Source organism: Magnolia sinica, chromosome 16 (assembly GCF_029962835.1).
Source record: "Magnolia sinica isolate HGM2019 chromosome 16, MsV1, whole genome shotgun sequence".
In the NCBI taxonomy this organism is placed as follows: domain Eukaryota; kingdom Viridiplantae; phylum Streptophyta; class Magnoliopsida; order Magnoliales; family Magnoliaceae; genus Magnolia; species Magnolia sinica.
In genome coordinates this window covers 45,485,732-45,511,087 of record NC_080588.1, presented here as the reverse complement: position 1 = coordinate 45,511,087, position 25,356 = coordinate 45,485,732, and the positions used below count along the sequence as shown (strand labels likewise).

Sequence of the window (25,356 nt, the reverse complement as noted above, 5' to 3'; positions counted from 1 at the left end):
AAGAGTGGTCCATTGGTAATATGGTGTTACTTTCATTGATTTTGAACCATCAACCCCAGTAACTTCCATGATAGGAGGATTCCATTCAGTCACTGTGGCTTACCACACATTTTCATCCATTGATTTGAGGAAGATCCTCATTTTGGCTTTCCAATAGGCATAGTTGGAGCCATCAAAGGGTGGAGGCCTAGTGACTGAAAGGCTATCAAAATTTGACATCTTAAATAGCTTAAATCGTTAGCTCAGGAATTAAATCCAAGAATAAAAAAGAGCTATTAGGCTTTGATACCACTTGAAAAGGCCAAGCTATATGTCCTAGGAGGGGGGGGGGTGAATAGGACAATGCCAAATTAAAACTTATAATAGCGGAATTAAAATGAATATGATAGCCAAAGTAAATCACAATGCAGTAAATTAAAATAACCTCAAAATTCAGATCTTGAGAGGTTGATACAAACGTTGTTCTAAGGACAACCTTACACCAAAAACAGAGTTTATGGTAGGACAACCTTATTCCTAGAAAGATCTTTGTATCAAGTCTCAAACCGAAGAGGAATACAATAATAAATATAAACTGAATTGAAATAACTTGTAATTAAAAATGTATTGTTCTAGGGACAGCCATACACCATAAAAATGGCAGGGCAACCTTGCTGGAACAACTTTCAAATGAAATTGAAAATCAAGCGATAAAGGAATAGCAGAAAATAAATTATAAGCTATTGCAACATTCTCACAAAGCTTGAATTAAATAATTACAACATTCACCACCATACATACATCCCACAAAAGAATAATTAAAAATTAGAAGAATAAATCAATCAAACACAAGGGTTTATAGTGGTTCACCTGTGTGTTCACCAACTGTTAAACAACAGCCACACAAAAAGCTACTCCACTCCTAATATCCTCACACAGGGGATATTAGCGTTCACTAAAAATAGATTTTCCCAGGTTCACCCAAAACCCTTACAATTGTGTCTTTGTATGTGGGCTTACACAATTAAAAAAAAAACCCCCCACTTCTGAGTTTTCCTGGCTTTCCTCAGATAACCAATATAACAAGATTTTTCTGGCAAATCTTGAAAGAAACCAAAATAATAGAAAGGAGTTTACAATATGTAAAATACCTGAATATCTCCTTCGTTGTAGCAGCTCGGTAGAACCAAATCAAAGTAGATGATTGAATGTCCAAGTTCAATGTCCAGTACTCGATTACAATGGTTCTAATTCTAATAGATTTTAAATTAAACCAAATAGGGCTTGCCTTAATTGATTTTGATTCCAAAGAAAGGGAATAACAATTCCTCTTATCAAATCAGATTGGAATAGCAGAAACAAAATCAATTAAATAAAGCTAAGGAAAGAGAATATTAAATAAGCACACTTAGCTTAAATGGAGCACAGAATTATCTCTCAGAAGTTCGACGAAGATTGGCTTGAATACTTTAATTAATTCGATGATTTCTTCTAAGATTCGTGCACTATTTATAAGTGAGAAGATCGGGTCTTCGACTGGTCTAGAGTGCTCTTCGACTAGTCGAAGCACTAACAGATATTTGAGAAAATTCGGCGGGATATGCTCTGACCGTTCTACGACTGGTCGAAGCTCTCCTACGACTGGTCATAGGTCACCTACGACTGGTCGTAGGTTTCCTTCGACTAGTCGTAGGTCCTGAAAATCTTCGCTGGACTTCGAGTCGAAGATTGTACGACTGGTCGAAGAGCAGTCGACACTGTTCCTACGACTGGTCGAACAGATTCCTAGACTAGTCGAAGGCTAACAGATTTTATCCGGAATTTATAACAAACTCACGACTGGTCGAGGAATTTCTTAGACTGGTCGAAGCAAGTCTAGGACTAGTTGAAGAAGGCCTAAGACTAGTCGAAGAACAGACCAATCACATGTAAAATAAACATTCGGTTTATGTATCCGAAATGACCTACTTCTAAGGTCAACCTATGGTCAATCAAACCTCAACCATGAAGTATGGACATTGAAACATTAGGAACAAGAGACCTTGAAGTATGAGCCTTGAAGTCTTAATGTAGATCAAACCTTGATGTAGCTCAATCTTGAAAGTGTACAAACTGCCTTGAACTCCTCTTGAAGTCTTGCAGCTTGAGTCTTGTCTTGTGAGCAGTTCTTTCATTCAAGATCTTGAGTCTTGTCTTGTGAGCAGTTCTTTCATTCAAGATTGATCCTTGTACTTGTGAGCTTTGCTTGTTATGAGCTTAGCTTGTTCATGAATGTTGATCCTTGAAAGAGCTTCACTTAAGCAAGTTATATATAACATAACAGTGATTTTGTCATCACAAATTTGACAACAGACAGGGATATAAACTATAGCACTTACAGCTGAAGCATCAGGCCATGAACAAGAAAGCTCCACACTTCTCCTTGCACAAGAGAAAGGTAGTGATTAGCAGGATGTATGGTATCTCGACACGGGTGCAAGTAATCACATGTGTGGCGACAAGAAACTCTTTGTGGAACTCACAGAAGGAGTTCATGACGATGTAACATTTGGAGACTCATCAAAAATGCCTGTGAAAGGTAAAGGTAAAATCCAAATCTTTCAGAAGAATAGTGTTCCAAACTATATCTCCAATGTGTATTACGTGCCCAACATGAAAAGTAATATACTGAGTCTCGGACAACTCCTCGAAAAAGGGTATGTCATACACATGGAGAACTCTTCTCTTTCCATTAGAGATATGCATGGATGTTTGATTGTAAAAGTCCAGATGGCGAAGAATCGTATGTTTCCTCTCCATATAAACACAATGCTTGAGAAGCGTTTTTATGGAAAAGCAAAGAATGATTCCTAGATGTGGCATCTTCGCTTTGGCCATCTAAATTTCAGTGGCCTGAAACTTCTGTCCTCATCAAGCATGGTGCATGGCTTGCCTACTATTGAAGCTCCAGAACATGTGTGTGAGGCGTGCACACTTGGAAAACAACAAAGGAACTCCTTTCCGAGTGGAGTATCCCGAAGAGCAAGAGAACCATTGCAATTGGTTCACACTGATATCTGTGAACCATTAGATCCAATCTCTCTTGGAGGTAATAAATACTTTATTACCTTTATTGACGATTTCAGTAGAAAATTATGGGTGTATGTAATCAAAGAGAAGTCTGCTGCTTTTACTATTTTTAAAAATTTTAAGGCCCTTGTTGAAAAAGAAAGTGGTCTTAAAATCAAAACCCTTCGATCTGACAGAGGTGGGGAGTATACCTCAAATATTTTTCGAGAATATTGCAGGGAACATGACATTAAGCAACAACATACTGCAGCGTACACGTCACAATAAAATAGAATTGCGGAACGGAAGAACCGCACCATCCTCGATATGACGAGGACCATGCTGAAGGAGAAAAGTCTGCTAAAGAATTTCTGGGCAGAGGCAATTGCATGTACTGCCTATCTCCTCAATAGGTGTCCGACTAAGAGTGTCAGATTCTAGACACCGCAAGAAGCATGGAGTGGATACAAGCTGAGCGTGGCACACCTTAAGATCTATGGGTGTGTCGCCTACGCTCAAGTTCCAGAAGCAAGAAGGAAAAAGCTTGATGATCGTGGCAAGAAGTGCATCTTCATCGGCTACAGCGAAGAGTCAAAGGTATACAAGCTCTACAACCCACTAACCAATAAGCTGGTGGTGAGTAGAGATGTGGATTTTGTGAGGAAGAAGCATGAAAATGGAATGAGGAAAACTCGGCCAAAGAAAAGCAGGTCGAGGTCGAAGAATACGAAGAAGAGAGACATGAGAAGCAAGAGCAGACACCCACATCACCCCCTTCGGATCGCAGAAGTCCAGGAATACGCTCCATCTCTCCTGGAAGTACTTTATCAAATCAGAATTCATCCAGCACATCTTTATCTGATTCTCCTTCACCCTTGGCTCCTATTAAAATGAAAAGCCTCAACGACATCTATGCAGAAACCGAGGAAGTGAATTTACTCTGCCTGTATGCAGACCACGAGCCTCTCACATTCGAGGAGGCTATGAATGAAGAATGTTGGAGAAACGCTATGGAAGAAGAGATTCATGCCATTGAGAAGAATCGAACATGGGAGTTGACCTCACTCCCCAAAAGTCCGAAGACCATTGGTCTCAAATGGGTGCACAAAATCAAACAGAATGCCAATGGTAAGATCGAACGATATAAAGCAAGGCTCGTAGCTAAAGGTTATAAACAAAAATATGGGGTAGACTATGAAGAAGTTTTCGCCTCAGTTGCTCGCCTTGACACTGTAAGAATGATTATCTCCCTTGCAGCTCATCACAGTTGGATGATTTACCAACTGGATGTGAAATCTGCATTCCTAAATGGGGTACTCGAAGAAGAAGTATACGTTGACTAGCCTGAAGGCTTTGTCATGCAAGGGGAGGAACACAAGGTGTATCAGCTGAAAAAAGTCCTGTATGGGTTGAAGCAAGCTCCCCGTGCTTGGAATGCACGGATCGACGGTTATCTTCAAGAGAATGGTTTCGTCAAATGTCCGTATGATCATGTCGTCTACACAAAGAAGAATGCCCATGGTGATATGCTTATCTCTTGTTTATATGTTGATGATCTGCTGTTCACTGGGAACAACCAGGCGATGTTTGAAGAATTCAAGCAGGCTATGTTCAAAGAGTTCGAAATGACTGCTGGTGGACTGATGTCTTTCTTCTTGGGCATTGAAGTAAAGCAACAAGTCGGCGGCATTTACATATCTCAGAAGAAGTACACAAAGGAACTTCTTGAGAAGTTTCAGATGGTCGACTGTAAAGCCGTAAATACACCTGTAACAACAGGCCTGAAGCTCACAAGAGATGGAGAAGGAAGAAACATCGACCCAACCCTACTTAAGAGCCTAATCGAAAGCTTAAGGTACCTCACAATCATTAGGCCAGATATAGTCTACAGTGTTGGGCTTCTAAGCCGGTATATGGAAGCCCCAAAAGAGTCACAGTGGCTAGCTGCAAAACGAGTACTGAGGTATATCAAAGGGACTATTGAATTCGGTCTCTTTTATCCATAAGATGATGAAGCAATGCTGTATGGATATTCAGACAGTGATTGGGGAGGTGACTAAGATGAGAGAAAAAGCACCACTGGCTATGTATTCTATCTCGGAACGACAGCATTCACATGAAATTCAAAGAAGCAGAGTGTGGTCGCCCTGTCCACATGTGAAGCTGAGTACGTAGCAGCTTCATCCACTGTATGTGAGGCGATCTGGCTAAGGAATCTACTAAAGGAGCTGAAGCATCTACAGGAGGAATCCACTATTATATATGTGGACAACAAGTCGGCAATCGAACTTGCCAAAAATCCAGTTCAGCATGGAAGGAGCAAGCACATCGACACAAGATATCACTTTCTTAGAGATTAAGTAAAGCAGAAATTGGTAAAGCTGGAATACTGTCACACCACTAAGCAAGTGGCAGATATCTTCACCAAAGCATTGCCAACTGACACATTCAGGAGACTTAGATCAATGCTTGGAATGAAGTCAGTTTTGGTTTGAATGGGAGTGTTCGATACGGTGGAGGATTTTTTTGTAAATCCAAAACCGTATACGTATCTTTTGAGCTAGCTGTGCATGCTAGCTGTGAGATTTCTTCTAAGTCTAGTTTGCTAGCTGGTGAAGATATACAGTAGATATTTTCTGGATTTTTTTCTTTCTTTAGCTACCCCTAGGATGTTTCTAGACAGGGATAGATTAGTCATTTTACATAAGAAGAAAGCCTATAAAAGGCAGCAGTGTAATACGATTTTATTTAATAAGAAATACAGCAGCAGTTCTCTCTTCCAAGTTCTCTTCTTCTTCAAGTTTCAGTTTTCTCTACAGTGGCTACAGCCACACATCAGGAAGAAATTAGGTTATAAACCCAACAATTTTACCCTAAAATCATATATTTTACATCTGATAACTCATTCCAAATTTCCAGACACACTCAATTTAAAGTCTAATGGTCTGGATCACTTATGTCATTGACCAGGATATTTCTGTTCTACCTTGGCCATGAAACTGTCTACAAACCACTCTACATCAATCTATTCTGTCATATCATTTTAGTACATGATCCTAGAATGAGACTATTGTAAAGCTCAGGTAAACCACACCTCAAAAAAAGTCAGGAACGAACGCTTACCACTAGCTTATGGATAAAGCTGAAATTTGTGTTCTTCCTTCATCCAAGTTGGTACTACCTCATGAATAGGTTGGATGGAAAATAACATCGTGGTGAGCTTTAGCAAGGTTTCAAAGGTGGGTGTCATTTGTCATCAATGCCTTTTGTGGTGTGGTCCACTTAAGCTTCGGATTTGACTCATCATGGTCAGGCTATAAAAGCTTTGCCACGTCAACTCACGGCTGGGGTCTTAGATTGCCTCAATGAATGTGCCTTATCCACGGGATCCATCCATTCTGACGTACCATTCTCCGGACATGAGTTCAAATTTGAGGCTATCCAAAAGCTCAAGTGCACAGCACCTCTCGAAGCAATGCTGATAATGAAACTCACCATTAAAACTTTCTTAGAGCCTGACTTAATGTTTATTTGCCTTCAACCTGTTCTCAAAATCGCATAGAACTGGATGAAAGTGAAAACACAAACACTGACCTAATAAAAACCAGAAAGATTAGTGGTTGGGAGTTTAATCCTCATTGGTCCACTTATGCCTGGGATCTGCCTTCTTTGAAGAGAAAATGTTCCCAGGCAATGTTACATGGGAACTTTCTCATGCAACGTACATATTTCTTCTGATGTTTCACTTCAGCTATGAAGATGGTGGGCCATGTCACGAATATCACGTGGGTCAAAAATAAAAACATTTAGTATATGCACTTAGGTTTATTTATGTCACGTATGGTGTGTGTAGTCATATGATATAATCGATATAACGGCTCGATTCAAACTCATCAACTTTGACCCCAAGTGCTGAAATAGGCAAATACATTTAACTTGACAATATATGATCAGAATTTGAGGACATTAGTTGCTTACCCAAGCTTAACCAACCACTCGCAACATATTTGCAATAGTCAGGCGATAGTTAGAGGGTGGGGTTCTTCCTTCAAGAATGAGTTGTACCTTACCTTCTACAAGAAATTACTTTTCAGTATACCAATGTAATCAAACAAAAGAAAAATACTTACAATCAAGAATTGCTTGTATTGGATAGGGATCAAGTCTAGCGTATGAGTATAAACTTGAATTACAACTAAAGATTACCACTATTGGATTATCACTACTCCTATGATAGAGCTACTTGATTATGCTAAAGTAAGATAAATTTAATTTGTTTATTGGATTTAACTGTGATTTCTTCTACTAATCCTCTAATTATTTATATATCTTTGTTGCAGTTATTCCGTTGGACATTTCTCTTCTTTATCAGACAATTATGGCAACCAAAGAGTCGCCAGCTAGATTCTTCTCTTGTTGCATTTTTCTTTTTAATTGTTCCTTTTCTCTCAGCCAAGCTTTGTTCCTCTCGATGATGGCTTACTCTTAGATCATGCATCAAGCTTTTATCTTCTCAACTGCATTACTTTGTCAGTCATTTAAGGACGTGCGACATTAAATCAATACCAGCTATGATTCTGTAAAAAGTATGCTAAGTATCTTAGAAAATCTTTCATACACCTCATATCTCTCGTGTAACGCCACATGTCTTCCCCCTATTGGCTTTTTCTAGGGACAGTAAAAAATAGGGTACAACATTGCCCCTTCAAGTCGGTTCGTGCTTTGTGGAAAGGTTAAAAGCAGCGTTGTTTGGTTGCCCGATGCAATTAATGTGATTAATCGTTCATCTACATGTCAATTCCCCATTGATTCCACCCAACCAAAGATAAAATCGAATGACAGTCTTTAGCGCTTTTCTTTTAGTTGTTCTTGTGACACATTGTGCAACGTCCCAGATTTATGATATTTTGAATTTTAAAAAACCTTTGACTTTTTTCCATTATAATTAACTTACGTTGTCACTTACTAACCATTAACACTTGATATTAGCCTATACATAGGTGGTATCAATAAAGAACCGCACAAATCCAATTAATCAACTATAGGAAGCCAACGAATTAAGCTGACCACTTAAACACCGAGTTTAACCACATGATTTGTTTACATGGGGTCCAAATCTAACTAACCTATCACTAACTAATTAAGACAACCGTAACTAAATAAAGACATACTAAAAGTCAAGATAAGTAAGGGTCAGATCTTAATTAACAAACCAAACTGACCCAATATCATTTTAACTTAAGTACCAACGGTTTATTGTGATTATGTTTGAATCATTATTTTCGCTAGTTACGAATAGGCCACACTATAAACTTAGCTTATTCAAACCCTAATCATTGTGCACAAGAAAGCTCGATACCTAATTCATTCATGAAATACCCTAATTATCCAAACAAGCTCTAGACCGCTCGTTAGTGGGCCACTAAACCCAAGGCTATAGAAATATGTTCGTCTTACTAGGCTTGACGTCCATTGCAAGACATCGAGCCAAGATCCTATCTCAAATCGCTCAACTTGGATTTGTAAGGTCGATGCATGAGTTGTGTGAATATTCCTGAAATTAATCAAGAATTTAAGTCACTTATCTGCGTTCGGTCTTTGCCCAAGTTGTAGATTTCAGACCGTTAGATCATGACCAAATTTAGGGTAATAATCTAAGTTAATATCTTACACATATCCGTATAGCCACCGCCCCGATCAACTATCGATGACCATAAAATAGACTTCTGATCATGCCCATCAATCAACGTGTCCAAATGGCAGGCCGATTGTATCTATATATAGATCATCTCTAGGGCCAACTATCTAACGATGGGTGTCGACTCCTACACCTCGTAGTGGCCCCCAAAGGGTAGAAACACACTCCCTTATTGCTAGTATAGTAAAAACTTAGCCCTTATGGCCATTTTCACCAATTTTGGCATTATATAAGGCCCTTGTTTGGGCACCCCCTCCTCCCATACGAATTTCATGCCTAGAACAAGAGAAAAAATGAGAAAGAAATAAGAGAAAGAGAAGAAGAGAGAAGAGAGACAGAGCTTGGGGGTGAATGTTAGTGCACCTCTACCTTTTCATCACCTCTCTAGTCGTCTTGTCGTAACCAGAGCCGTGTCGAAACTTTCTCGGCAACGATTAAATGTAAGTATTGAATCTCACTTGTAATTTATGGTTCAATAGTTATTTATCTCTAATCTCACAAGCTCGTATGCTTGTTTAGGTCTTTTGATGATCTTTCCCTAATACCCTAACCCTACAAGCATCGTGAGTCGGGTGAATCGTCACAAGGTACAAACTATTATGCCTAGGTTTCCATTTATCGACCCTTGAAGGTCTCAGTTAATGATTTGTTATGGTGAATTATTTGTAAATAACTAGCATGTTCATATTTCGCGTTTGATTGTAATATGTGTCATTGCTTGTTTATGCATGCTCACATGTTCAATAAAATACCTAAATGATTAAATGTGTTATTCTAATGATACTCATATGTTTGATTGAACTCTAGATTGAATGTGTTGATTTGTTGATGCTCATGTGTTTGATTAAAAACTTAAATGAATGTATTACTCTATTAAGGCTCACATGTTTAATGAAATGCCCAAGTGTTTACATTGTTGAATTTATGATTCTTATGAAACCTCGCAATGATCGCATGATGAGTTGTTAGGTCTATAATGATATTAGAATTGATTATGATGTTGGGTCAGTAGGTAAAGTTTTTAAACTAAAGGATGGCCTAAGTTAGGTTGGCCACCCTAGGTTTATTCGATCGACCCGAGTTGAACACAGACAACTGACAGTAGATGGACTACACGGGACGGTTGCACCCAATATCAGTTGTGTCGGGGTTCTCATAAGTCAATCAAATTAGTTCACTAGCCGACTGATCATGTATGTTCAAAATGTGTGACACGATTAAATAGAATCTAGGATACCCCATTTTCCAATGGATAAGTCTATTCATAACCGTTAGTACGATACGATCCTACTAAGACACATGAACCAAACATGATGGTATGGGATACCGTATCTGAGCTGTCGGCCTATGTTGGGGTGACGAGCCTCCTTGTAGTAACCAATGAGTACTAATTCAAGCTGCTTCACGCACTCAAACCTTATGACTATGAAAACTGATATCCAAAGGTGAGGACTCACCATTTGAGCTTCCCACTTAAATTCATCAATCTAGACAAATATGTTGCCTTGATTTTTCTCATTGAATTATTTATCTTACTATATGAATATGTCAATCTGTAGCGCACTTGATTCCTGTATTAGATAATGAACATGTGTTTTTAAATATAGCAAGCATAAATGATTTAATGATAACATGCTATCTTTAGTTGTATATTTGTTAATTAACTGTATGCTTGCTACTTGCGCTTATATGATTTATTAAATGGAACCTATTATGAACTTACCATCTTACGGTTTATATTTGATTTACGTAGCATGAACCGCATATTTTCCCTACATGGCTTAAATTGCTTATTTACCCTTTGTGGCTTTGATGGAACATTAACGCCCTTTTATGGCATATTTGTTATATTCACATATCTTGTTAGTTTTTTAGTCATCTTGCGGTGTTCAGTCGTATTGTGATTTTCGGGTGGAGCGGGAATTCGCTTATCGATTTTCTAGCCATCTTGCGGTGTTCACATACGATATGATTTTCGGGTGGTTTAGAATTTGTATGTTGTTATCTCTTCATCTTGTGGTGTTCAGTCGTACTGTGATTTCTGGGTAGAGCGGGAGTTCGCTTATCAATTTTCTAGTCATTTTGCGGTGTTCACGTACGATATAATTTTCGGGTGAAGTAGATGTTTGTATGTTTGTTTCCTAGCCATCTTGCGGTGTTCAGTCGTATTGTGATTTTCGGGTAGAGAGGGAGTTCACTTATTAATTTTTTAGCCATCTTGCAATGTTTACGTACGATATGATTTCCGGGTGGTCTAGAGTTTGTATGTTGATTGTCTCTTTATCTCACGGTGTTCAGTCGTATGGTGATTTCCAGGTGGAGCGAGAGTTCGCTTATCGATTTTCTAGTCATCTTATGGTATTCACGTACGAAATGATTTTCGAGTGAAGTAGATGTTTGTATGTTGTTCTCTCTTCATCTTACAGTGTTTAGTCGTACCATGATTTTCAGATGGAGTGGGAGTTCGTTTATCGATTTTCTATCCATCTTGAGGAGTTCACGTACGATATGATTTTCGGGTGAAGTAGAGTTTTAAAGCTTGATTTTCTATTCACTTTTTAGAGTTTACTTGTACCATGATTTCTGGGTGAAGCGGGAGTTCACTTATCGATTTTCTAGCCATCTTGCGGTGTTCACGTATAATGTGATTTTCAGGTGTAATAAGAAATTGTATGATTAATTATTTGGCTATCTGGATACAGTTACTTGCATTGTGATTGTTATTATGTTTTGCTAATGATGAAATTATGTTGATTATCTTAATTTTGAGTATATGATCATGATTATGAATTATGCTGCTTGATATATCTATGCTCATAGCTTGCGATCTATCTTAGATTATGAATGATGAGTGTGTAATCTTAGAGGGTGTTCTTCACTACGATAGTCATTGACGCTATTAAACCATATCAGTTGATTCAGGTGTAGAGTAAGCCGATGATGTTCATTGGGTCGCTAGAGTAGATTGGGTAGCTGAGGAGCTAGACGGGATCCCTGTGGCCCATATTGAGCTCCACCATTAGATGTAGATTCATGTTTCCATTTACTGAACTTTATTATTTGAGATTGTATAAGTCCTGTATGGGTGCTACATTTGAAATTTTGTGATGATGAGAACAATACGTGATTTACTCCGCCAACAGTTGCTACTAACTCTGATTAATGATAAGCGGTTCAAGTTTACATTGAATTTTAAAAGCTAACACTCGCATTTTTGGAGAATGAGTCATATACTCGGGTTCAAAAACCGGAGTGTTACAAAAACTTTCAAATGGTCAATTTCAACTTTGAAAATATAAAGTGAGGATTATCACTTTAGCTTTTGTTGATGCAAAAATCTGGTCCACCCAGCATAGGAAGAAGACAAAGAACATCAAAATCAAGAAAAAAAAAAAGAATATTTGTTTCATATACATACCTTCCTTGCCACCGGCCACACTTCGTCGAGTCATTTTATCAAACACTTGGTGAGCAACATCAATATCAAAGTAACCTAGTCACCACTGGTTTGATTTGAGTTCAATTCAAGTTGGGTTCGAGTTGAGTTGAGCTGGGGCCAACTCAAACTCAGCTTGAACTCATTTTCAAACTCGAACCGGGCTTTTTCGAGTAAAGTGAGCTAACCGAGCTAGCTCGGCCCATGTACACCTCTAGCTACTTACAGCTTCGGTGCCATCTCCCGCTGAAGTGATGGCACCAAATTATGTGGCCCCACCAATGTTGTATCCACACTGTCAATCCACTTGGTTAGATATTTTAAGACATGAGACAGAGAATGAGGCATATCAAAAGATCAAGTAGACCCCACCACAAAATCAGTGGGATTGAACGCCTACCATTAAAAACTTCATAGGGGACACAAAAATTTTCGATCAAGTTGATATTTGTGTTTTCGCTTCCTCGATGTGTGTGTGAACTTATGCACGGGTTGGAACTCAAATAAATATCACGGAGGGTCCTAGAAAGGTTTCAATGGTTACGTTACTGTCTCCACTGTTTTTTGTAACGATGTAATGAGGTCAACTTGTGCTTTGGATCTGCTTTTTTTTTGGGCTGATTTTAAGAAATGATCTCGCCAAATGGATGGACGGTGTGGATACAACACATACATCATGGTGGGCCACAGAACTTGCTGACGTCACTTCAGCAGGGATTTTAGCTACTGAAGCCGTCAGTAGCTAATCCGCGTCCGGAAAGTTGACTGTTTATAGAAATAAGAAGATTATGGACGGTTCAAATCGTCGGACCATTTCAGCACGTGGCCACCGTGCGCGGCGACACACGGAGGGTCCTGGATTCCCAACACAGGCACTCGAGAAGGGTTATCACCAGTGGTGATTTGAGTAGAAATCAAAAATTAGAACGCCTTTACAAGATCCAGGCCATTCATCAAGTGAGATCCTCAAGTAGCATGCTATTGGTTTTTTCTCTTTATTTCTTTCTTTTTTGTTTTTATCTTTCCAAACCATCCTTTTGTTACGTACAATTTTAACATGTGATGTTTATCATAATTTTATCTTTTATCAGGAGTACGATCATGATGTTGTATCCTTGATTAATTGATCAGATATCTTACTTGAGTGCCACGTAATCACATGCTACGTGAATCACCTCTTCGATCTCTTCACGCGCGAATATCCTCAATACTTTTCAAACTCATGCGCTCTTTCCCCCTTCACGTGATGCTGAGCTTGCGCAACGCCAGCTGCTCTGTAGCACGGCCTCGTCACGTAATGCTCGGCCTCGTAGCAGATGATAAGGAGGAGACGGTAGGAGCGTAATACAGTGATAAATCCAGCTCTCGATAGCAGACGTCGAAGTGTGAAATCTCAATCTAGACCGTCCATCTATTTTCCTATCCTTTATATATTATATATTTAAAATATACATATAATTAACGATCCTAACCATCTGATCAGTGGCACTCAAAAACAGCTAGAAAAAAAATCAAGATGGTAAAACATTCGGTATCGGAAATTGGAAAGTCAAAGTAAAGGATAGAACCACTCAATAGGTATGAATTTTTAAACATAATCCATCAGTCATAGATCATACAATATGGACGGTCCAGATCAGCACATAACCGTGCTACCTGTACTCTGGAGAGAGGGATGTACCATATTCCGTTATTCCGGCTCTACCGTTTCATTCCCTGGTCTCGTTGATCGGCCCCGACCTCACTTTTTTCTTTCCGTGAATACTAGCAAGTACGACCATACAGCACATGCATGTATCGCCGTGCACATTCGTAGAACAGCTCAATCCAAACCGTCCAGTTAGCATTCCTGCGTTAGACGTGTTACCCATCGAAAACATATTGATAACGACCTTACATTCTGACTTAGACATATTTAACAGTTGAATATGAAACGTCGAATGGTAATATTCTCACCATCCATTCATGACAATTAATCAAGCAGTTAATCTGGTCCGTTCATCATGACATTTTGCATGCGACTCATCCATAGTTGGCCCGACTTATGTTTGAACGGTACGGATTAATGTAAGCATTTAAAAAATATAAAATAACCGTATTGCGTGCCTACGGATGTTCTTTCTCTCGAATCGTTGCAAGCAACTCCTTCACACTCATACATGAGTCAAATGCCGATGCAGAGAGAGAGAGAGAGAGAGAGAGAGAGAGCTTGCAAGTTGCAATCCCCCAAACGATGCAGAAGAGGAGAGAGCTTGCTTTCTCTTATCTCCTCATACTCTCACTCCAACCTCTCATTCTCTTATCTGCTGCTACGAGTCTTCTTCCTGATGCGGCTCTACTCTCGCCCGATGCACTCGCTCTCCTCTCCTTTGAAGCCTCAGCTGACATCAGCAACATCCTCCCTTTCTCTTCCAAGAAGCATTCTAACCATTGCCAATGGCTAGGGGTAACATGCGCCGGAGTGAAAGTAGTCCGCTTCGTCCTCGAGGGGTTGCCCCTCAAAGGCTCCTTCGCCGAGAACACTTTGACTCGCCTCGACCAACTCCGAGTCCTGAGCCTGCAGAACAACTCGCTCTCCGGCCCGATTCCCAACCTCTCCGGACTCATCAACCTCAAAACTCTCTTCCTCGACCACAACGCCTTCTCCGGCAGCTTCCCATCGTCGATCCTCACACTCCACCGCATCCGAATCCTTGATCTCTCCAACAACAACCTCTCCGGCCCGATCCTGCCCGGTATAGTCACGCTCGGCCGCCTCTACTACCTCCGACTCGAGTCGAACCGGTTCAACGGCACGATCCCCCCGCTCAACCAATCATCTCTCCGGATTTTCAACTTCTCCAGCAACGAGCTCTCCGGCGCGATCCCAGAGACTCCGATCCTATCATCTTTCGACGACACGTCAGCGTTTTCCGGGAACCCTGGCCTCTGTGGCGAGATGATTCACAAGCAATGCCAGTCGCATTCTCCGTTCTTCAGCTCTTCAATCGCACCAAACCCACCGTCGATGGCAGAAGAGCAAAGTGGGCAATTGCAAGGACTTCTCTTGCCGGCTCCGTCTTCAAAGAACCACAAAAAAACTGCCGCTGCGATTATAGGCATCTGCGTCGGAATTCTACTTGTAATCGGATTCCTAGTGATAACCTCGGTTGGCATAAAGAGGCTGCTGCAGAAACGAAGGATTGCAGCGCCGATGATGGCTTCTTCGGTCATGGACGACGCAGAATCAGCGGCGTCAGTGGCTGTGGTCTCCGATCGGAAGAAGATAGAGGGGTTGGAGATGGGGAAGAGCGGGAACTTGATATTTTGCGCAGGGGAGGCGCAGGTTTACACGGTAGACCAGCTGATGAGAGGATCGGCTGAGATGCTGGGGAGAGGGACGGTGGGGACCACTTACAAGGCGATCCTGGAGAATCAGCTGATCGTAAGTGTGAAGAGATTAGATGCGAGGAAGATGGGAGGGATGAGCAAGGAAGGGTTCGAGAGGCATATGGAAGGAGTCGGGAATCTGCGGCATCCGAATCTGGTGCCACTGCGGGCCTTCTTCCAGGCAATGGAAGAGAGATTGCTGGTGTATGATTACCAGCCTAATGGCAGCCTCTTCACTCTAATTCACGGTCAGTTCTCTCTTATTTCAGCTAATTAAGCGTAGCCGTTCATCAGGTGGGCCTACGGGTTTAGATGCCCTGGTCGAGCAGTAAAGGCATTCTGCTACTGCTACCGTTCACTGATCAGTCTGGGTACAGTTGACGAGGCCTATTGATGGCAAAAGGACTTGGGCACTACTCCTCCACGTTTGTTTCATTAGCAAATCAGTGGACCGGCAGGATTGTCTGTCAGGGGCATCTTCATGGTGGCCCCACCTGATGGACAGCTTTCATTTCGTACATGCATGTTCGTTTTTTCACCATTTAAGAAAATGGTGGTGACTCATCGTCCACATATGTGGGGCTCATGTACTGCTACCCAGACCATCCTTATTCCGAGTCCCATTGTGGTGCTGTGGATTAAACGTTGTGACCCTTCCAACTTCGGAGGGAAACATCAAACGGTTAGTATTATCATGGACGGTCTTGATTGTCGTACAACTATGCCATGTTCAGTCCAATCGGTTGGACCGCTAAGTTAGGTCCACCCATCAGGTAATTTCCAACTTATAATACGCACGCTACATCCAACCCTTCCAATAGGTTGGCCTTACCATGAGGATCACCTAATTCAAAATTCAGCTCCATCTACTCATCAGATTGACCACACCATGGAAAGAAATTTTTAGCCATTGATAAGTTGCAAAATACAAGTGTGGTCCACTCAATGAGTGGATGCAACTGATTTTTGTACAAGGTGATCCTCATTATCAGTCTATTGAACTGGTTGGTTGGATCGGAACTTGTGTTCCAATCGGTTGGACGTCAGACCTTCTCTGTTTTAAGTGGTTTAAAACTAACGTTGGAGTGTACAGCCTGCCCTGGCCCATTTTCTTTCCCAATAATGGCTGCAATAATTCTAACGAGAAATCAGTTGGTGGGCCAAGTATATGGGAAACCTCCATGTGCCTAGTTTCATTTCGAATTGTTTGCATCCACATCACCCATCTGGACCGTCCGTTGGGTACAGTCTACTCATTGTTTGGTACTACACAAAATGTCACGGCAATCATATGGTTATAAACATCTGGGGCTGCACCCATCTTCTATCTTGTCCATCCATTCTTGCATGCCACCAACTGGATGGTTTGGATGACAGTCCAGAATCTCCAGATGATTATATGGATTGTGGTCCACACGTGCAATTAGTTGCATGGGAAGGTTTTCAATGTACTAGATCACTGGACGCGACTTGCCTGTCTCCGCCACATGAAGTTCCAGTGGTCAGAAGCTACGTGGGGCCATACAGATGCCTGTGAGAAATCCACTCCGTCCACAAGTTTCACAATACAACAATAGGATTGAAGTCCAAACATAAGGCAGATCTCAAAATCAGGTGGGCCACACCACATGAAGCAGTTGGAACGGAAACATCCACTGTCCAAACCTTCTTGGAGCCCACCATGATGTTTATATGCCATCCAAACCCTTCACAGGGTCGTCACCACTCAGATAAACTGTAGGTATAATATAATCCTGATACAAAACTTCTGTGGCCCCCACAAAGTTTCCATTGGTAGGCATTCAATCTCTGCTTTTTCGTGGGGCGTGGCCCACATAAGCTTTAGATCTACCTGATTTTTGAATTCCTACACTATAGTGGTCCTACAAAACTGATGGACGGAATGGATTTGTGATGGAAATCTCTGTGAGTCCCACATAGCTTCCGACCACAGGAACTTCCCATGGCCGGGGACAGAGGCAAGTCGCGTCCTTAGATTACACGCAGCACCATGTGCAACGATGGCTCGATCGCACCGTATCGACCATGATCGATATGACTGTATTAGCCCGTGTTGGCCTGGAACATCCCTGTTCAAGGGTGTTACGGGACGATACATTCCCTTGTTCATGATGATCGATGTGGTCCACGGAAAATCATATTTGCAAACCTTGTCATTGTATCCTTAATTTTCCTAAGTTAAGAATTTTCCTCTTTAAATTAAAATAAAATCATAACTTTTCAAGATTTAATCCAAATATGTACTCTCTATCAGGAGGTATTATAAATTGCATAGGTTGAGTGATTGTGCACTACTGCACAAGTGGGCCCATTGTCTGGACCATGCATTAAAAATCTTCAAAACGGACAAGTCGTGGACCCTCAGTAGGAGCACATCAGAGAAACTGATAAGAATGAAAGGACAAAGACATAACACCGGTTCTCATCCAACCAATAAAGGGCCAATAACTCATGGCTACGTGCATGGGCTATCCCTCAAGTCCCGTTATAATAACAATTTTGTACAATTGAATCATGGGCCCACTTATACAAACCGAAATGATGGATCACGATGTACAATCTCTCCCCATAAATCACTTGTACGTAGAGTTGTACATGAGTCAAGCTGAGCCGAGCTTTGCCCGGCTCGTGCTTGACTAGGCAGCTTGAGTCTTAGTTCCTGCTCGGCTCGGCTTAGCCTTCAAGCTTTGTAACAGCTTGTGCTTGGCTCGGCTAGCAGCTTGGTCCAGTTCGAGTCGAGTTCAATCTGAGTTTTCGAGTCAAGTGGTCGCTAGTCGGATGGGCTCGTTCGACTAAACCAGATGTTCGTCCGACTGTACCAGAGCCACCTAGCCAGCGGTTACTAGTCGGATAGGTTCCGCTACTTAGATGGACGCTACTTGCCGAAAAAAATGGAGAAAGGGGAGGAGAGGTGTTCACTACCTCAAGTATAGGGCTGCGATGTAGTAATAATCTCGGTAAGACCGAAGTTGAATCCATAAGAATTGAACCTTGTACATAATCTGAAAGTAACCAGAACTAGAACTAAAAGTATATGTAATCTGAACTAAGAAATTTTAAGAGAATAATGGTGAATAATTTTAACTAAAACTTGTGAAATTTAAAGATGGGAAACTAGGGATTCTAAGGATTCACTTGTAGAAATTAGGGAGATCTATGCTTAATTCAAGAACACAACTGGATTTAGAGTCTCATCTTCATCTAATTGGAAGATATAACATTAAAAATCAAATCTAAACTTCCTTTGATCCAGTTTTCAAGAGATGATAAGTATGAGAATTAGAATTGATTCCATCACAAAACTATGCCCGTGAGACAAAACAAAAAACAGAATTTAACCAACCCACACTCAATCCAAGAGAGTTATGAACGTAGGGAAGGATTCTATCATCCAACCATATCCATGAGACGATGGTGAACAACAGAGCTTCCTAACTTCATAATCATAATAATAAAAAGAACATACTCAAAGCTATCGCAGATCTATTGTAATTTAAGTCACAATAAACCATTAAAAACTGAAAATATATCTTATAATCAAATTAAAATCAAAGAAGGTTCATCAACATGAATCAAAGCAACCAAACACACCCATCACACTACAAGCTTCACCTCTTAACCCTATCTAAGAGGTTTAGCCGATCATAGACATGATTGACTAAAATCTCTAAATAAATCATAAAATAAACTAAGGGAAGAAAAAAAAAAAAAACTCTAATGATGGCTTTCACTTTCTTTCTCTCTCTCTCTCCCTTGCTCTTCACACGTTCTCCTTCCTGATGCTCCCCACAGCTTGCGCACGTCCTCCCTTTTATAAGGGATATACAGTCGATGGTTGGGCGTTTTTAGAAACTGCCTGCGAAGGCTCTTTACACAACACCTATCGCGCACGTGAAAACGCAGAAGAACTTGCGTTTGAAATGAGTTTTGGGACGCTAATCGTCCCAAACCTCAATTCTGACTCCACGGTGGGGTTCAAGCCCACCCTCTGCATCTTTTGGACGGTCCGGATCACATATCCGACTGCGATCGTGGTCGTACAACTGCCCAGAAGTCCCGTTCTTCCAGAACGTGCGATCTTGCGAAATTCCTTCCGTTGAGATGCTCGGTGGTCTCCACAGTGTTGTTTTTGAGAAATCCACCCCGTCCATTGGATTCCCGGCGAGATTTCAGTCATAAAGGGGTAGTTTTGGTCAAGTTTTGGTGTGGCCGACTGTATCAAATCACCGTGCCGTTCATCTTGCGTTTGGTGGCGATCTGCGTGTGTACACGTGTATGGAACCAAAAGATCACCATGGGTATGATCTTGGCCACCCCCTGGATCAAATGGACGGTCCGGATCGTCCGTACGAGCGATAGTGGTGGCCCACTAAACGTCCCAGCGAATGTGAGTCCGCTAGCTGTTGCGAAAACGCAATTCGGGTCGTGTCAATGACCCTTGACCGGATTTCTCGGTCCGGTGCGGTGCGTGTGTGCACCTGCTGTGCACACGCACATCCCTAGGTGGGGTCAACCTGACTGTGATGTTTATGAGAAATTCGCTCCGTTCATCCTCTCCTCTATCCAATTTAAGGGGTTGAGACCTAAATTGAAGCATATCCAGATATCAGGTGGGTCCCAAATCAATGATTTATAGGTTGATCTGTTCGTTGGGTAACTTCCACAAGGATTCAAGGGCTGAATTTCGACGTGTACGGTTAATTTGGGGTCCTCAAGCCAGATATAAAGTTTTAAGCTAAACGGATGGTGGGAACCCTGTGATCTTGTATTCAGGATGATTTTCAGACCCCTTTCACTTCAATCACTGAGTTTTCTCGAATCTTTGGCGTGTGAATTCTTCGATCTCGGTCCCCTAAGATCCGTCCCTTGCCTGGTGATTCTTGAGCATCAAATCCATGCTTTTAACACCTTTTTCAATCCAAGCTCTTAAATTCACATTGCAACAAAAACATGATTAAAATAAAACGTTAAACATTGTCATGTACATAAAATCAGGTAATAACTGGGGTTTAATATGTAATATTTGACCCTCACTAAGAGGACTCACTTTGGGAGAGGAGGTCGTCCAGACAAACGCTAGAAGGAGGAATTTTGCCAGGCGGTGGAGAATGGCGAGAGTATTGGGTGAACGGACGACCGATTTGGGTGAAAGGGATAGAGAAATGAGTTAGGGTCGGGTGATTTGGGCTCTAAACACTCGCTGGGTTGGGCGAAATGGGTTAGGGTCGGGCGAATAAGGGTTTTTTTTTTTTTTTTTTTTAAAGCCCTTATATATGTACTTAAAACTCGATTCGAGTTGAGTCGAGTTAAGCTCAATACTGAGTCGAGCCAAGTCAAGCTAGGTCCAGCTCGGACTTGACTCGAAATGTTCTGAGCTCCCAAAAAATGGCTCGACTCGGTTCGAACACAGTTTCGATCCGAGTCGAGTTAAGCTTTTTCGAGTCGAGTCGAGCGAGTTATTGAGCTAACTCTGCTCGTGTACAACTCTACTTGTACGTGATCATTCATCTTTACAAAAAAGAGTTCTTTTGTAGTACTAGTAGTTGGTTTTGGAATGGTAAATAGCTTAGCTTAATCCCTTTCAATTGTTTGTGTATGTCGTGACACACATAATCTATTTATATCATAAGTAGCTTATCTTGATTTCTACCTATTCAATAGATAAATATGTTTTATAAACAACAAACTTATCAACCAAAAAGTAGAAAAGCATGTTTAGCTTCTATTGATGCTAAAATCCGGTTCACCATCGCTGAGCTGTTGGACCTTCAAGCACCTGCACAAGAAAAAGACAAAGGAGACCCTGGCTAAAGCAGGGGACCCTCCGATGCCAAAGTCAAGCTACGAATATGGGTCTGGTAATGTCAAGGGGTTTCCGGTGAGAGATTTTGAGTACCTTTTCATGTAGGTGAACCCCTTATGTATAGTGAAGGTAGGTGAGAATTAGTTCGTGATCTTAGGCGCAATCTTGGCTTCAATTTTTCAATCGTTACGTGAGATTTATGTAAATGATAAGTGTTGATATAGTTGACCCTTGAATCATGCAACGGGTAGTTGGGGCCGAGCTGAGCTGAACTCTCAATTGTTCAGGCTAGAGTCGAGTTGAGCTGATTTGAAGGTTGACCGAGCAGATTTCCATCCGATCGACTCATCATGTACTACAATTCATCTATGATCCAAGCATAAGAAGCGAACCCATGGACCCGTCTCCTCGACGATACGTACTATTCTTGATAGGCCGTCCTATTAATCTCATCGAGCTGATCAGTCTCCTGGTTATCTTCTGGTCGCGTACAATTGGACTATCTCTAAAGATACACATATAAGCTTGGTCGAGGCTCAAACAGATAAGCTTGGTTGAAGCTCGAATATGTATAATGGCAAGGACAAGGCTCAAGAGTGTAAAGTTTGACTTCTTCCTAGAACGATCTGGAATGATTGTTCAGGAGCCCCTTTAACTCAGAAGCATGTGCTCGTGAGTTCCAGCCGACCCCATGAGTGGTCAGACCATTTTTACCCACAACAACTTCCAACATCATAAATATTTATCCCTCAAATTTGTTTGGTCTCCCTCACACCCACCCTCCATCACGTGGGGCCAACCTTTGATATAAATCGTACATTATATGGGCCTCACCTTTGATGTGGGTCGCCCATCATGTAGGGCCAACATTAGATATGGGGCCATTCATCATTAGGGGCCGACCTTTAATGTAAATTGTCCATTATGTAGGGCCCACCTTTGATGCTGGTGATCCATCATGTGGGCCCACTTTCAATATTCACTGCCCATCATGTGGAGCCCAACTTTGATGTACGTGTCCGTCATATGGGCCCCACCTCTAATGTGGGCCATTAGTCATGTGGCTTGCCTTGGATGTAGGTCATTTATCATTAGGATTGACCTTTGATGTGGACCATCCATCATGTGGAGGCCACCATTATTATTTGCCATCATGTGGAGCCCGCCTTTGATGTAGATCATCTATCATGTGGGCTCCACCTTCAATGTGGGTTGCTTTTTATGTGGGCTCACCTTGGATGTGAATCATTTATCATTAGGGTCAACCTTTGATGTGAACCATCCATTATGTGAGCTTACTTTAATATGGGTGATCCATCATATGGGGCCCACCTTTGATGTTGACCATTCATTGTGTGGACCCCACCTTCAATGTGGATGGTCTATCATGTGGGGCCTCCTTTGATATGGACCGTGAGAGAGAGAGAGATTAAAAGTTTAAAAGAAAAAAAAATTATATATGAAAATAAGTAGCTTTAAGCACATAAATTACTTTAATAATCATGTTCACCAAACTAACTTAAATGAAAAGTTTAAAAGAAAGAAAAAATTATATATAAAAATAAGTAGCTTTAAGCATATAAATTACTTTAATAATCATGTTCACCAAACTAATTTAAATGAAAAAAGTAACTTAATGACTTAACATAAGTTACAAAGGAACTTATTTGGTGGTCTTGAAAGAGGCGTTTGGATTGTAAATTACTTTAGATAAGCTACTTATGCCTCAAGTAGCTTATCTTGATTTATACTTATTGGATACATAAGTCTGTTGTGTAAACAACGCACTTATTAGCCAAAAAGTTTTTTTTTTTTTTTTTAAACATGTTTCATTTCAAATATAACATCATTACTTTTTCCTTTATAAGTTTATCGAGTTCACCTTTAATATCTATCATCCATAATATGGCCCAATGTGGATCGTTCATTATGTTGGGCCCACCTTGGTCCTATCTTTAAAGTTAACTGTCCATTGTTAGGGGCTTACCTTCAATGTGGACCATCCACCTTGTGGGGCCCACCTTCTATGTGGGTTATCCATTATGTGGGGCCCACCTTGGATGTGGATTGTCCATCATGTGAGCCCGCCTTTAATGTGGACTGTTCATCATGCAAGGCCCAACTTTGAAGTCCGGGCCCACCTTAATGCGAGTCATCCATCATGTGAGGCCCATCTTTAATGTTATTGATCATCATGTGGGGCAACCTTCAGCATGCACCGCCCATCATGTGGGGCAACCTTTAGCATGCACCGCCCCTCATGTGGAGCCCACCTTTGATATACACCATCCATCCTACTGGCCCCACCTTTAATGTGGGTCATTCATCACGTAGAGCTTGCTTTGGCTGTGGACCATTCATTCATTATTAGGAGCCTACATTTGATGTGGACAATTCATCATGTGGGTCATCCATAATGTGGGGCCCACCTTTGATGTGGACCGTCCATCATGTGGGCCACACATCATGTGGACCACCCATCATGTGGGGACTCCTTTAGTACGGACCATTCATTACACGAGGAGAAAGAAAAAGAGAGGTAGAAAATTCAAAGTTGAAAAGCAAAATAAAAAGCAACTTTCATCACAAAAGTTACTTTTACAACCATTCTTATCAAACTAACATAAATAAGTTACTTATTAACTTAACCTAAGTTAAAAAGTAACTTATTAGGTGCGTATCCGACCCATAGGATCTCGGCAGCATGGTTACTTCATTGGGATCTACATGACAAGATAGATAATCAGAACCATCCATGTTCCTAATGCTATGATATACCAGCCACTGTAATCATTTCTCTGTTTTCAACTAAACACCTCTCCATTGGGACTCTCAGGTTCAAGATCAGCACGGGCGAAACCTCTTCACTGGACTTCCTGCCTGAAGATTGCTGAGGATGTGGCCCAGGGCCTTGAATACATCCACCGAGCATCCGGACTGGTCCATGGCAACCTCAAATCATCGAACGTTCTCCTCGGCCCTGATTTCGAAGCCTGTCTCACTGACTATTGCCTCATGGCTATGGTTGAAGCCACACCAGAGGATACCGACTATGGTTACAGGGCCCCTGAAACCCGAAAATCTATTCAGCGGGCAACTGCAAAATCAGATGTGTATGGTTTCGGCATGCTCTTGTTAGAGCTCACGACTGGCAGAGCTCCATTGGAACAGCCCGTCCTAATGTCCACAGATTTGGTTTCTTGGGTCCGTTCTGTTAGGGTGGAGGAAGATAGTGAGTACAATCACCTCACCTTGCTCCTTGACATTGCGATCGCTTGCATCCGTCGGTTGCCAGATCAAAGGCCCACCACATGGCAGGTTTTGAAGATGATTCGAGAAGTGAAAGAAACAGAACTGGGAGACTGAAATTTTACTAGGAGATGACCGGTCTAAATTCGACTATGTTTTGTAATGTATATTCCTTTGGATGTTTGCTAAGCTCCACATGCACGGAATACATGCCAATGTGACAAACGTATTAGATCTTAACTTTTCATCAGGTGGGCCACATCAAAATCTTCTGGCCAAAAAAATATGGATGTGTTTCACTCAATGACATACATAGTAGGAACATAGGGATGGCTAGAATCACTCATTCTTCTTAGACCATTCGTTGGATTTGTATGCTGGCTAGCTTGAATGAAATGGCCTGAATTTTGGGCCAGGAGATCTAAGCAATGTCGTCCACCTAATGAAAAAACTTGGGTATTGCACGTGTGCCATATTGGGATGTGGTCGGGCAGGGCTCCTTGATCCTTTGTTTGTTACTTCTATCAATGTAATGTAATATATTGTAGTCATACATGCTTCCTTCTTATTTTTTTTTTTTTTTTGGTAGCATACAAGTAATTGCTTTGAATGTCTGGGGTTGTCAAACATCAGCTGGTCTGCCCATATGCTGTGTACCTTGATAAAATCACTGTGATCAGACGGTCCTGCCCCTCTGGATGGTGATCGTTTTGTTATGACCGTTCATTTTACAAGCCATCCAATAAAATGGTT

At 41.3% G+C, this 25,356-nt stretch overlaps 1 protein-coding gene across 1 annotated transcript; it reads left to right on the top strand.

Annotated features, from left to right (window-relative positions):
* Positions 1 to 14,348: 14,348 nt before the first annotated feature.
* Positions 14,349 to 24,850, top strand: LOC131228638 (probable inactive receptor kinase At5g67200). Its single transcript, XM_058224432.1, has 2 exons — positions 14,349 to 15,778; positions 24,191 to 24,850. Exons 1-2 carry the CDS (start codon positions 14,395 to 14,397, stop codon positions 24,718 to 24,720), a joined length of 1,914 nt encoding a protein of 637 aa, XP_058080415.1. The 5' UTR covers positions 14,349 to 14,394; the 3' UTR covers positions 24,721 to 24,850.
* The last annotated feature ends 506 nt before the right edge of the window (positions 24,851 to 25,356 follow it).